Raw genomic sequence first — 15,397 nt, 5'->3', positions numbered from 1 at the left:
ATCTTCTTCCAGTTTGAAGTATTTGGTAGCTTGGTCAACTACATTTTCAGAGTAGCTTCCCCAACACTGTTACTAAACCAACACACATCTCAGCTCATATCCAACACAGATTCTTATCATTCTTCTCCAACAGGTTATTATTGTGTTGCTTTATATGTGTATTTGTTTGTGTATTTATATGTGGCTGTGTATTTATATGTTTATTTGTTTGTGTATTTATGTGTGATTGTGTATTTATGTGTGTATGTGTGTTTATGTGTGCTTGTGTATTTGTGTATTTATGTGTGTTTGTGTATTTATATGTATTTATGTGTGTATGTGTATTTATATGTGTTTGTGTATTTATATGTGTTTGTGTATTTATGTGTGTTTGTGTATTTATGTGTATTTATGTGTATTTATATGTGTATGTGTATTTATGTGTATTTATGTGTGTTTGTGTATTTGTGTGTGTTTGTGTATTTATGTGTATTTATGTGTATTTATATGTGTGTGTGTGTGTGTGTTTTAACAGCTTCTAAGAGAGACTGCATTGAGCGCTTCGGACTTCGAACCACCGAACGGATCAACTCTGACAACGACGTCATCTGTACCACTGAATACTCCCGCATCGTACCCCTGGAGAATGGAGAGGTACAGTGGTGTGTGTATGTGTGTCGTTGTGTTTGAGTGTGACTGCGTGTGTGTGTGTTACAGTGTGTGTGTGTGTGTGTGTGTGTGTGTGTGTGTGTGTGTGTGTGTGTGTGTGTGTGTGTGTGTGTGTGTGTGCGTGTCCCTCTGTCATGCTGATTGAGTTCGAATAACAGACTGGAAGCTTCAAAAGGAGGGTGGTGCTTGGAATCATTGTTCTTCGTCTTTCAACCATGGTTACCTGCAAGGAAACACGTGCCGTTATCATTGCTTTGCACAAAAAGGGCTTCACAGGCAAGGATATTGCTGCCAGTAAGATTGCACCTAAATCAACCATTTATCGGATCATCAAGAACTTCAAGGAGAGCGGTTCAATTGTTGTGAAGAAGGCTTCAGGGCACCCAAGAAAGTCCAGCAAGCGCCAGGACCGTCTCCTAAAGTTGATTCAGCTGCGGGATCGGGGTACCACCAGTACAGAGCTTGCTCAGGAATGGCAGCAGGCAGGTGTGAGTGCATCTGCACGCACAGTGAGGCGAAGACTTTTGGAGGATGGCCTGGTGTCAAGAAGGGCAGCAAAGAAGCCACTTCTCTCCAGCAAAAACATCAGGGAGACTGATATTCTGCAAAAGGTACAGGGATTGGACTGCTGAGGACTGGGGTAAAGTCATTTTCTCTGATGAATCCCCTTTCCGATTGTTTGGGGCATCCGGAAAAAAGCTTGTCTGGAGAAGACAAGGTGAGCGCTACCATCAGTCCTGTGTCATGCCAACTGTAAAGCATCCTGAGACCATTCATGTGTGGGGTTGTTTCTCAGCCAAGGGAGTGGACTCACTCACAATTTTGCCTAAGAACAACAGCCATGGATAAAGAATAGTACCAACATAACCTCCGAGAGCAACTTCTCCCAACCATCCAGGAACAGTTTGGTGACAAACAATGCCTTTTCTAGCATGATGGAGCACCTTGCTATAAGGCAAAAGTGATGACTAAGTGGCTCGGGGAACAAAACATCGATATTTTGGGTCCATGGCCAGGAAACACCCCAGACCTTAATCCCATTGAGAACTTGTGGTCAATCCTCAAGAGGCGGGTGGACAAACAAAACCCCACAAATTCTGACAAACTCCAAGCGTTGATTATGCAAGAATGGGCTGCCATCAGTCAGGATGTGGCCCAGAAGTTAATTGACAGCATGCCAGGGCGGATTGCAGAGGTCTTGAAAAAGAAGGGTCAACACTGCAAATATTGACTCTTTGCATTAACTTCATGTAATTGTCAAAAAAAGCCTTTGACACTTATGAAATGCTTGTAATTATACTTCAGTATTCCATAGTAACATCTGACAAAAATATCTAAAGACACTGAGGCAGCAGACTTTGTGAAAATTAATATTTGTGTAATTTTCAAAACTTTTGGCCACGACTGTATACCTACTGTGTGTGACATCGTCCCTCTCTCCCAGGTGGTGGTGTCTCTAGTCAACGGGCGTCCCGGGGCTTTGAACTTCTCTTACTCCCCAGTCCTGAGGGATTTCACCAAGGCCACCAACATCCGCCTCCGTTTCCTCAGAACCAACACACTCCTGGGACACCTTATGGGCAAGGCCCTCCGCGACCCCACCGTCACACGCAGGGTGGGTACTGGGTTAGGGTACTGGGTTAGGGTACTGTGTAGGGGATTAGGATACTGGGTTAGGGTACTGGGTTAGGGTACTCGGTTAGGACACATGGTAGTGGATTAGAATACTGGGTTAGGATGCATGGTAGTGGGTAGTGGGTTAGGGTAGTGGGTTAGGACACATGGTAGTGGGTTAGGGTACTGGGTTAGGACACATGGTAGTGGATTAGAATACTGGGTTAGGAATACATGGTAGTGGGTAGTGGGTTAGGATACTGGGTTAGGAATACATGGTAGTGGGTAGTGAGTTAGGGTAGTGGGTTAGGATACTGGGTAGTGGATACTGGGTTAGGATACATGGTAGTGGGTACTGGGTTAGGGTACTGGGTAGTGTGTACTGGGTTAGGATACATGGTAGTGGGTACTGGGTTAGGATACATGGTAATGGGTAGTGAGTTAGGGTACTGGGTTAGGGTACTGGGTAGTGGATACTGGGTTAGGATATATGGTAGTGGGTAGTGGGTAGTGGGTTAGGGTACTGGGTTAGGATACTGGGTTAGGATACATGGTAGTGGGTACTGGGTTAGGGTACTGAGTTAGGATACTGAATTAGGATACTGAGTTAGGATACTGGGTTAGGACACTGGGTTAGGGTACTGGGTTAGGATACTGGGTTAGGGTACTGAGTAGTGGGTACTGAGTAGTGGGTACTGAGTTAGGATACTGGGTTAGGGTACTGAGTTAGGGTACTAAGTTAGGATACTGGGTAGTGGGTACTGGGTTAGGTTTGTGGTTAGGGTACTGGGTTAGGTTTGTGGTTAGTGTACTGGGTTAGGTTTGTGGTTAGGGTACTGGGTTAGGTTTGTGGTTAGGGTACTGGGTTAGGTTTGTGGTTAGGGTACTGGGTTAGGTTTGTGGTTAGGGTACTGGGTTAGGTTTGTGGTTAGGGTACTGGGTAGTTGGTAGTGGGTACAGGACCAACACCCTCCTGGGGCACCTGATGGGCAAGGCCCTCCGTGACCCGACCATCACACACAGGGTGGGTACTACTGGGTAGAGAGGGTAGGGGGCGAGAGGGTAGGGGGAAAGAGGTAGAGAAGGGGTGAGAGGGTAGGGGGCGAGAGGGTAGGAGGAAGGAGGTAGAGAAGGGGTGAGAGGGTAGGGGGTGAGAGGGTAGGGGGAAGGAGGTAGAGAAGGGGTGAGAGGGTCGGGGGTAGGAGGTGGGGAAAGGGTCAGAGGGTAGGGGGGCAGGAGGTAGAGAAGGGGTGAGAGGGTAGGGGGGTAGGAGGTAGAGAAGGGGTGAGAGGGTAGGGGGGCAGGAGAAGGGGTGAGAGGGTAGGGGGGTAGGAGGTAGAGAAGGGGTGAGAGGGTAGGGGGGCAGGAGAAGGGGAAGGGGTGAGAGGGTAGGGGGTAGGAGGTAGAGAAGGGGTGAGAGGGTACAGGGCAGGAGGTAGAAAAGGGGTCAGAGGGTAGGGGGTAGGAGGTGGGGAAGGGGTCAGAGGGTAGGGGGGTAGGAGGTGGGGAAGGGGTGAGAGGGTAGGGGGTAGGGGGTGGGGAAGGGGTCAGAGGGTAGGGGGTAGGAGGTGGGGAAGGGGTCAGAGGGTACAGGGCAGGAGGTAGAAAAGGGGTCAGAGGGTAGGGGGTAGGAGGTGGGGAAGGGGTGAGAGGGTAGGGGGGTAGGAGGTGGGGATGGGGTCAGAGGGTACAGGGCAGGAGGTAGAGAAGGGGTGAGAGGGTCGGGGGTAGGAGGTGGGGAAAGGGTCAGAGGGTAGGGGGGCAGGAGGTAGAGAAGGGGTGAGAGGGTAGGGGGGCAGGAGGTGGGGAAGGGGTCAGAGGGTACAGGGCAGGAGGTAGAGAAAGGGTCAGAGGGTAGGGGGGCAGGAGGTAGAGAAGGGGTGAGAGGGTAGGGGGTAGGAGAAGGGGTGAGAGGGTAGGGGGGTAGGAGGTAGAGAAGGGGTGAGAGGGTAGGGGGGCAGGAGGTAGAGAAGGGGTCAGAGGGTAGGGGGTAGGAGGTGGGGAAGGGGTGAGAGGGTAGGGGGGTAGGAGGTGGGGATGGGGTCAGAGGGTACAGGGCAGGAGGTAGAAAAGGGGTCAGAGGGTAGGGGGTAGGAGGTGGGGAAGGGGTCAGAGGGTAGGGGGGTAGGAGGTGGGGAAGGGGTGAGAGGGTAGGGGGTAGGGGGTGGGGAAGGGGTCAGAGGGTAGGGGGTAGGAGGTGGGGAAGGGGTCAGAGGGTAGGGGGTAGGAGGTGGGGAAGGGGTCAGAGGGTAGGGGGTAGGAGGTGGGGAAGGGGTGAGAGGGTAGGGGGGTAGGAGGTGGGGATGGGGTCAGAGGGTACAGGGCAGGAGGTAGAGAAGGGGTGAGAGGGTAGGGGGGTAGGAGGTGGGGAAGGGGTGAGAGGGTAGGGGGCAGGAGGTGGGGAAGGGGTGAGAGGGTAGGGGGTAGGAGGTGGGGAAGGGGTGAGAGGGTATAGGGCAGGAGGTAGAAAAGGGGTCAGAGGGTAAGGGGGCAGGTGGTAGAAAAGTGCTTTACATTAAAATATGCAGATATATTGTGCAATCACTTGTCAATTTGATCTAATGTCTTCGTGCTCTGCCTGTCTCTCTGCAGTACTACTACAGTATCAAGGACATCAGTATCGGAGGACGCTGTGTATGTAACGGACACGCGGAGGCCTGCGACCCACACGACCCCAACGACCCCTACAAGTAAGAAGGACAGTCTGACACTAATAGATGATAGTTTCTAGAATAGAGATTACTACACGTCAATGGATTCTGTAGAGATTACTACACGTCAATGGATTCTGTAGAGATTACTACACGTCAATGGATTCTGTAGAGATTACTACTCCTCAATAGATTCTGTAGAGATTACTATACCTTAATAAATTCTGATAAATAATTCAAGACATTTTGTCTTAAATTAACCTGACTCCCCTCTCCCATACAAATGAACCTGACTCCCCTCTCCCATACAAATGAACCTGACTCCCCTCTCCCATACAAATGAACCTGACTCCCCTCTCCCATACAAATGAACCTGACTCCCCTCTCCCATACAAATGAACCTGACTCCCCTCTCCCATACAAATGAACCTGACTCCCCTCTCCCATACAAATGAACCTGACTCCTCTCTTTACCTCTCACTTACGTGTATTTCTGCTGTATACAGACCCCTGCGCTCTCAACATCATCACGATACATTGAGTTTCCTTGTAGGCCTATTTGGAGGGGAAACTGTGAAGCGAGCTGTAGCCTGTTTCTGTTAGAGATGTTTTTATTAAAGAATGTGAAAAATGTTGGGTCTTTTTAATGCTTTTAATGAAAGCATGCATAGTTGTTCTTTATTTGGTCTAAAATAAAAAAAATAATACGGGATAAATATTCTATAGGCTATATCATACTGATTTTTTAAAAATAAATAATTAAAATAAAACAGTTCACAGGGAAAAAACATGAATCTGGTAAAAATCTGACATTTGGACTTTTACAATTTTTTTTAAAGTTTGTCATGTGACTGTAGAAATGAAAACATTGTGAATCTAGAGACAATGTAGTCTATGATTAAGGGGACTACAGTCAATCTGTTACCGGACTCTAGACATCATTATCATTAGGATATTCACACATTACCGTCGGCTGTTGCGCAATAGCCTACACATTTGCGCGCAGTGGACTAGGTGCCCAATCCGGAGCACAGAAACATATGAAAACACTAACTCATTACCTTGATGCTTTCTTACTAGAACCTGCTGTAAATAAAGCAGGAAATGGCATCTTTTAATCACTCGACTGTCATTCAGGAATTGTTTACTGGATCAACTGATGATGGTCAGCAATAGGCCTACGTACTGTGATAAACTATAGGATATGTACTGTGATAAACTATAGGATATGTACTGTGATTAACTATAGGATATGTACTGTGATAAACTATAGGCCTACGTATTGTGATAAACTATAGAATACGTCATGTGATTAGCTATAGGACTACGTACTGTGATTAACTATAGAATACGTCATGTGATTAACTATAGGCCTACATACTGTGATAAACTATAGAATACGTACTGTGATTAACTATAGGACTACGTACTGTGATAAACTATAGAATACGTCATGTGATTAACTATAGAATACGTCATGTGATTAACTATAGAATACGTTCTGTGATTAACTATAGAATACGTCATGTGATTAACTATAGAATACGTCATGTGATTAACTATAGAATACGTACTGTGATAAACTATAGGCCTACGTCATTTTGGTGATGTGAACATTGATGGCTGCTAAAGGGTTTGTCAGCCAGCGTCCCGTCAGAATGATGGTCCTGCTGGTGATGACCCGTCAGGTTTCGATAGGCTTCTTATTGTTTTCAGAGGATTTGATTTAGAATTAATCTTCCAGAACATCCACACATAGCTAAAATGTTAAATCGGCAACCATTCTGGACACTTTCCTACCCGTGTAGCTCAGTCACATTTCCCTCTCAAATTTTCATATATAAAAAAAAAAAATGCAGCCAATTGATAACAGACGTTCCATATTGGCGCCGCTCGACGAGCCTAGTAATACTCCTCCAATCTATGGAGACATATTCAGTATGTTGCTTGTTAAACAGAATGTTTAAGTCCCTTGTGGGAATCGGGCAGCAAGTAAGTTGCTGTGTAGAATATCTAATATCCTAAAAACTCATCATATTGTGCTGAAAGTCAACGAGTCTGCGCTGTGTCTTGGTATTTCAGGATATGACGTTTTGAATCTACTATTTTCAAGGAAATCATACTATTGTAGGCTTAGATTGATTTATAATTGATAATTAGATTCTAGAGCAATTTGAAACAAAAAAATGAATTATTAAAAATGTTTGAAATGACTTTTCTTTCGATTTCTTTCTTTCTTCAATTGAACTTTATTTGACACCGGTTTATTAGTCATTAACAGGTTTAGGGATTAGCCTCTAACGCCTACCAAACCCAGATCCGGGATCCCCCCCATCACAAAAGCTGACTAGCATAGCCTAGCCTAAAGCCACAGGGATATCATATAATAAAATGTTCATGAAATCACAAGTCCAAGACACCAAATGAAAGATACACATCTTGTGAATAAAGCCATCATTTCTGATTTTTAAAATCTTTTACAGGGAGGACAAAATATGTAAATCTATTAGCTAACCACGTTAGCAAAAGACACCACTTCCATACTCAACCATTTTCTTACTGCATCAGTAGCTATCACAAATTCGACCAAATAAAGATATAAATAGCCACTAACCAAGAAACAACCTCATCAGATGACAGTCTGATAACATATTTATTGTATAGCATAGGTTTTGTTAGAAAAATGTGCATATTTCAGGTATAAATCATAGTTTACCATTGCAGCCCCCATCACAACTCTCACTAAAATGACTAGAATAACTACAGAGAGCAACGTGTATTAGCTAATTACTCATCATAAAACATTTCTTAAAAATACACAGCGTACAGCAATTGAAAGACACAGATCTTGTGAATCCAGACAATATTTCAGATTTTCTAAGTGTTTTACAGCGAAAACACAATATAGCGTTATATTAGCTTAGCACAGTAGCAAACCAAACAACAGCATTGATTCCAGCCAAACATAGCGATAACGTATTCACCACCAAAATATATTAATTTTCACTAACCTTCTCAGAATTCTTCAGAGGACAGTCCTGTAACATCATATTACACAATGCATATAGAGTTTGTTCGAAAATGTGCATATTTAGCGGCACAAATCGTACTTATACAATTGAGAAAAGTTGCCAAGCTCCCCAGAAAATTTCGGGCGCCATCTTGGAGAGTCACCTAGTCTAATCAATAAATAATCATAAACTTGACAAAAAAATACAGGATGGACAGCAATTGAAAGACAAATTAGTTCTTAATGCAATCGCTGAATTACATTTTTAAAATTAACCTTACTGCGCAATACTGGGTGCAATACAGGGTGCGATAGCGCAAGGCTACACGGCAAATAATGGCGTCTTATGCATTTTACTTTTTCAACAGAACAACAAATTATCAGCATAAATAGTACTTACTATTAGCTGAACTCCCATCAGAATCTTGGGAAAGGTGTCCGTTGGCCAAAAGAATCGTCGCTGGGTTGGAGAATGTTTCCTTCGACGTTGCAATTAGCAGTACACAATGGCATTCGAGAGAGAGATACCCAACTCAATACAACGTCAGAAAATATACTGACATAAACTGATATAAATCGGTTTAAAATAACAAGATTATGATGTCTTTAAAGCCTATATCGAATAAAAACAGAGCCGGATATATCTAGTTTCTAAAACCAGAGCTTCTAAAAAGACATTCCAAGACCCTTTCTGCGTCAGCGCGAGGATCCAAAAGGGTGGACACCTCGATTCCAATCAATTTATAAACTTTCTGAACTGCGTAGAGACTCCATTTCAACTCTCCCTATTCGCTAACAACCAGGGGAAGGCGTATTTAGTGCATCTCAACCAATAGAGGACAGGCAAATTAATATACAGGTCTGGGAACAGCCAGAAAAATTCTGCACTTTGACATACACATAGGAAAATTGCCCTAAGTCGAGTTCTGTTTCACCCACAGATATAATTCAAACGTTTTTTGAAACTAGAGAGTGTTTTCTATCCAATAGTAATAATAATATGCATATTGTACGAGCAAGAATTGAGTACGAGGCAGTTTAATTTGGATACGAATTTGTGCTATGTCGAAATGGCACCCCCCTAGTGGCAAGAAGTTTTAAATTTGTCCGGTAATCCTGTTTTATTTATTCGATCAACATTGTAGAAACTGGATATAGGCCTTATTAGCTCTTCTGTGCACACTAAAATCACAATGTTTCCATTTCTACAGTAATTAAAACGACCAAATGTCGTCCTTTAACCATCCGGATATTTTATACAATATTCTGCCCTTATGAACACATTTATTCAGGGCGTATGGCCTAAGTGAACCAATTTCCCTACAGTATGTAACATTTTCGGTCCATATGAATGAATGCAGCACATGCTTCCTGAGACTTGTCCAATCGCATGCCGCTCAGATAAAAAAAAAAAATTATAGATAAAGAAGAGATATCAAGGTGTGAAATAATATCATCATGGGCTACTTAATCTAAAAGATTTGAGCGTTCACAAGTGTCCCCCCCCCCCCCCCGTGATGCTGTAAAATATAACACTGTAAAATACAACACTGTAAAATACAACACTGTAAAATACAACACTGTAAAATACAACACTGTAAAATACAACACTGTAAAATACAACACTGTAAAATACAACACTGTAAAATATAACACTGTAAAATACAACACTGTAAAATACAACACTGTAAAATACAACACTGTAAACAATAACACTGTAAAATATAACACTGTAAAATACAACACTGTAAAATACAACACTGTGAACAATAACACTGTAAAATACAACACTGTAAAATACAACACTGTAAACAATAACACTGTAAAATACAACACTGTAAAATACAACACTGTAAAATACAACACTGTAAAATACAACACTGTAAAATATAACACTGTAAAATACAACACTGTAAAATACAACACTGTAAAATACAACACTGTAAAATACAACACTGTAAAATACAACACTGTAAAATACAACACTGTAAACAATAACACTGTAAACAATAACACTTTGAGGTGGTGCTTCGTTTACCTTCGTTTACCTTCCCTACCTCCTTGGTTACTGCAGCTACCTCCTTGGTTACTGCAGCCATTGTTTCAGTCTGTGTTGATTTGTCTGAGGTTGCGTCCCAAATGGCACCCTATTCCCTACATAGTGTACTACTTTTCACCAGCGAGCCCCATAGGAAATAGTGTGTGATTTGAGACACAGCCATTGTTTTAGCTCTGTGTGTGTGTCCCCCCCCCCTCAGTACCAGCTTGTGTGCAGTGGTGTATACAGACTGTTCAAAGTACCTATTAGAGCCATAAAGAGGATTTATCTTGTTGTTTGTCATAATAATGTTGCCTCTAGCGAGGGGTTTAAAGAGTCACCTTCCTGTTCTAATAAACACAGGCAGGACGTGGATTAGTGGTAGGACTGCTTCAGCTGGGGCTAACATATTCACAACAACAAATAATAACGGCCATATGCAAAGTGTTCTGTGATTTGTCAAAACACATGTCTTAAAGTATACATGGAGAGAGAGAGAGAGAGAGGGAGAGAGGGAGAGAGGGAGGGAGGGAGGGACGGACGGACGGACGGACACAGAGATGGCGCAAAAAACAAACCTTTAAAATTCAGCTACCATTTCTGTCAAGCCGTCATCTACACATACAATTTGATGCATACTTTAGTATAAATTCAAAATATGCACCACACAGAACTAGGGCTGTGGCGGTCACGAAATTTCGTCACGCGGTTAATTAACGTAAACACATTTAGCATATCCTGGCTTCCACACACAGCCTAAAAGCAATTTTAAAAAGTCTAATAAATCCATGTAATATAGACTACACCTTCACAATAAATCCATTATTTATTTTAGACAGGTCTAAAGAAACAGGATATGAAGAAAATGTAGTCTATTTCCGAAGAACAGAATAGTATATTCTGAGTTGTCCTTATGTTAGGTCCTGATGTGGCTATGCCAAATGGCTGTGGGCTACATTAGTTCATTTAGCAGACAAGATTTTCTTATAATTCTGTGGCGTTATTTTATATTATTTTATAGTATGAAGAATACAATTGAACCAAGCTGAATAAAATAGAAAGGATATTTCTCCAAACTATTTGAGGGAGTGCGCACATGCGGCTATTCTGTGTTGAGCGGTTAACATAGAAACAGGTCCTCCTATACGCTTAATGTAGTATTATCAATGTAACTTTATTTGTTCTACGGACGTCGGGCTCGGTGTTTTGATGTTTAATACATTGTAAGGCTGCATGATACGACTCTAATGATGATTTGAAAAAAGTCACTTGAAAGGCATGAGCTCTGCTGAGTTTTTTTGCGCAGGCTGTACACACTCCATCAGTCTCTCATTCACAATTTGACAAGCACTTGATAATGCCTCGAATTTCACAGTGGGCATCCCCTTTGTGGCCGTAATGCACCATAAAAAAAATATTTTGCGGCCTGGTCTTTTGCGGCTATATGGGACTCCCAATCACGGCCCGGATGTGATACAGCCTGGATTGGAACTAGGGTGTCTGTAGTGACGCCTCTAGCACTGAGATGCAGTGCGTTAGACCACTGCACCACTCAGGAGCCCTCATATCACAAGGAGGATGGGATTCACCCAAATCATTTGGGTTCCTGGATCCTTTCACAGCGTTATAAGGTTTTGTTGAGCCAATGACTTATCAATGACCCAAGCCCAGCCCAGTTAATCCCATTGTGTCACTGAGTTGTTATAATGCTTCAGCAAATGTACATTATACCAGGGGTGTTGGAAGACACAATGTAAATAACCTAATTTATGTCCCTCTAACTGCCCTGAAGGCCTCTGCTGATCCTACAGCTACTGTATGCAGTAATCATATGCCTATGAACCAGAGTTATACTGTTACCACTGAGGCAGTGTGCCCTAGGAGGAAGTCCACTGTGTGCAGCTCACCCTGCACTAACATAAATAACCTGAGCATGTCTACTTCTGATAAGCTTCCCACTAAAGCAATGAAAACAATCAAGCATCCCAGAAAAGTGTAAACATTTCTAACATTAACATATGTAGCTCAAGAAACAAGGTTCATGAAGTCAATAACTTGCTAGTAACAGATGACATTCATATTCTGACTATCTCTGAAACTCACTTAGATAAAACCTTTGATGATACAGTGGTAGCAATACATGGTTATAACATTTACAGAAAATACAGAAATGCCAATGGTGGAGGTGTTGCTGTTTATATTCAGAACCACATTCCTGTAACGATTAGAGAGGATCTCATGTTAAATACTGTTGAAGTAATATGGCTACAGGTTCATCTGCCTCACCTAAAGACCATTCTGGTGGGAAGATAAACAGAGAGGTATATTTTCTGGGTGATTTAAATATTTACTGACTTGTGCACTCAAGACAAAGCTTCAAACTGTAACCAGTGCCTGTAACCTGGTTCAGGTTATCAGTCAACCTACCAGGGTAGCAACAAACAGCAGAGGAATGAAATCTGTCACGTTCTGACCCTAGTTATTGTGTTAATCTTTTGTTTTGTTGGTCAGGACGTGAGCTGGGTGGGCATTTCTATGTGTTGTGTTTCTATGTTGGGTTAAAGGGTTGCCTGGTATGGCTCTCAATTAGAGGCAGGTGTTTGGCATTTCCTCTGATTGAGAGTCATATTAAGGTAGGTTGTTCTCACTGTTTGTTTGTGGGTGATTGTCGCTGTGTCTGTGTTTATTGCACCACACGGTACTGTCTCGTTCGTTTTTCCTGTTCATTGCGTGCGTCGTTATATGTAGTTTGCATGTTCAGGTCAGTCTACGTTGTTTGTTATTTTGTAATATTTCAAGTATAGTTCGTGTCTAATAAATTCATTATGTCTACATACCTTGCTGCACATTGGTCTTCCGATCCCTCTCTCCTCTCCTCGTCTGAGGAGGAGGAAGAAGTAGACAATCGTTACAAAATCATCAACATGTATTGATCACATCTTTACTAACGCTGCAGAAATGTGCTTTAAAGTAGTGTCCAAATCCATCGGATGTATTGATCACAATACAGTAGCACATATCTAGGAAAACCATAGTTCCTTATATAATGGAGGTCATACAATGTGTTTTGTAGTGATTCCTATGTTGCTGATGTAAAGATGTTGGTCCCTGGTGTGTAATAAGAAGCAACCAGATGCTGCCATTTGACACATTTATGAAATTGCTTATCCCAGTTACTAATAAGTATGCACCCTTTAAGAAAATGACTGTAAAAACTGTTAAATCCCCATTTGGATTGATGAGAAATTGAAAAATTGTTATGGTTGAGAGGGATGAGGCAAAAGGAACGGCAATTAAGTCTGGCAGCACAACAGACTGGCAAATTAAGAAATCATGTGACTAAACTGAACAGAAAGAAGAAGATACTACACTATGAAACAAAGATAAATGATATAAAGAATGATGGTAAAAAGCTTTTGGAGCACCTTATACACCACACTATACACGTCAGCTACTACAGCGACTGAAATGACTGCAACACTCAACAAAGATCTGTAGTCAGTTTCAGAATGGGCGGTTAGCCCTAAATATTTCCAAAACTAAAAGCATTGTATTTGGGACAAATCATTCACTAAACCCTAAACCTCAACTAGATCTTGTAATGAATAATGTGGTAATTGAGCAAGTTGAGGTGACTAAACTGCTTGGAGTAACCCTGGATTGTAAACTGTCATTGATCAAAACATATTGATGCAGTAATAGCTAAGATAGGGAGAAGTCTGTCTATAACAAAGTGTAGCTCCACCTTCTTAACAACACTATCAACAAGACAGGTCCTACAGGCCCTAGTTGTCGCACCTAGACTACTGTTCAGTCGTGTGGGCAGGTGCCACAAAGAGGGATTTAGGAAACTTTGTTCTGAGCAATTGTCTCAGAACAGGACAGCACAGTTGGGCCTTGGATGTGGACGGAGTGCTAATATGAATAATATGCATGTCAATCTCTCCTGGCTCAAAGTGGAGGAGAGATTGACTTCATCACTACTTGTATTTGAGAGAGGTATTGACATGTTGAAAGGACCAAGCTGCCTGTTTAATATACTGGCACACAGCTCAGACACCCATGCATACCCCACAAGACATGCCACCAGAGGTCTCTTCACAGTCCCCAAGTCCAGAACAGACTATGGGAGGCACACATTACTACATAGAGGCATGACTACATGGTTGTTCATAGTAAATGGGATTAAGCAGGGTGGTTGTTCATAGTAAATGGGATTAAGCAGGGTGGTTGTTCATATTAAATGGGATTAAACAGGGTGGTTGTTCATAGTAAATGGGATTAAGCAGGGTGGTTGTTCATAGTAAATGGGATTAAGCAGGGTGGTTGTTCATAGTAAATGGGATTAAGCAGGGTGGTTGTTCATATTAAATGGGATTAAACAGGGTGGTTGTTCATAGTAAATGGGATTAAGCAGGGCGGTTGTTCATAGTAAATGGGATTAAGCAGGGTGGTTGTTCATATTTAATGGGATTAAGCAGGGTGGTTGTTCATAGTAAATAGGATTAAGCAGGGCGGTTGTTCATATTTAATGGGATTAAGCAGGGTGGTTGTTCATAGTAAATGGGATTAAGCAGGGCAGTTGTTCATAGTAAATGGGATTAAGCAGGGTGGTTGTTCATATTAAATGGGATTAAGCAGGGCAGTTGTTCATAGTAAATGGGATTAAGCGGGCGGTTGTTCATAGTAAATGGGATTAAGCAGGGTGGTTGTTCATAGTAAATGGGATTAAGCAGGGTGGTTGTTCATAGTAAATGGGATTAAGCAGGGTGGTTGTTCATAGTAAATGGGATTAAGCAGGGTGGTTGTTCATAGTAAATGGGATTAAGCAGGGTGGTTGTTCATATTAAATGGGATTAAGCAGGGTGGTTGTTCATATTTAATGGGATTAAGCAGGGTGGTTGTTCATAGTAAATGGGATTAAGCAGGGTGGTTGTTCATATTAAATGGGATTAAACAGGGTGGTTGTTCATAGTAAATGGGATTAAGCAGGGTGGTTGTTCATATTTGCCTATTGTGTTTTGGTAACAATGGTATGTTAGAACGCAAGGCGCTGTTTATCTGAAGAAGAGCTGTCACAGAGCTGCTACACACACACACACACACACACACACACACACACACACACACACACACACACACACACACACACACACACACAGTGTGATGTACTGGATCAGAAGTAGGCTTTCCTTCTCAAGAGCTGTCAAAGTTAGAGAACTACAGATATATAAAGTCTCTGATTTGTCTGTGTATTCATCCATGTTTGTTGATCTGTGTGTGTTGTCTCCTCTAGACTGCAGTGTGATTGCCAGCACAACACTTGTGGGAAGTCATGTGACCAGTGTTGCCCCGGATTCAACCAGCTACCATGGAAACCAGCGACCATTTACAAGGCTAACGAGTGTGAACGTGCGTGTTACCACACCCCACCAC

General features: G+C 42.6%; 1 protein-coding gene across 1 annotated transcript in view; it reads left to right on the top strand.

The window, feature by feature from the left end:
- The window catches only part of LOC129829554 (laminin subunit alpha-5-like), a 279,352-nt gene that overhangs the window by 12,165 nt on the left and 251,790 nt on the right, over positions 1-15,397 (top strand). Inside the window, exons 2-5 of the mRNA XM_055891310.1 lie at positions 515-633; positions 2,093-2,263; positions 4,855-4,952; positions 15,258-15,373. Coding sequence (XP_055747285.1) covers positions 515-633; positions 2,093-2,263; positions 4,855-4,952; positions 15,258-15,373 — 504 coding nt within the window. The remainder of the gene's footprint in view (positions 1-514; positions 634-2,092; positions 2,264-4,854; positions 4,953-15,257; positions 15,374-15,397) is intronic.

Source organism: Salvelinus fontinalis, chromosome 31, assembly GCF_029448725.1.
Source record: "Salvelinus fontinalis isolate EN_2023a chromosome 31, ASM2944872v1, whole genome shotgun sequence".
Taxonomy (NCBI): Eukaryota; Metazoa; Chordata; class Actinopteri; order Salmoniformes; family Salmonidae; genus Salvelinus; species Salvelinus fontinalis.
Note: the sequence above shows the minus strand (reverse complement) of the source record. Positions and strands in the feature narration are given on the sequence as shown.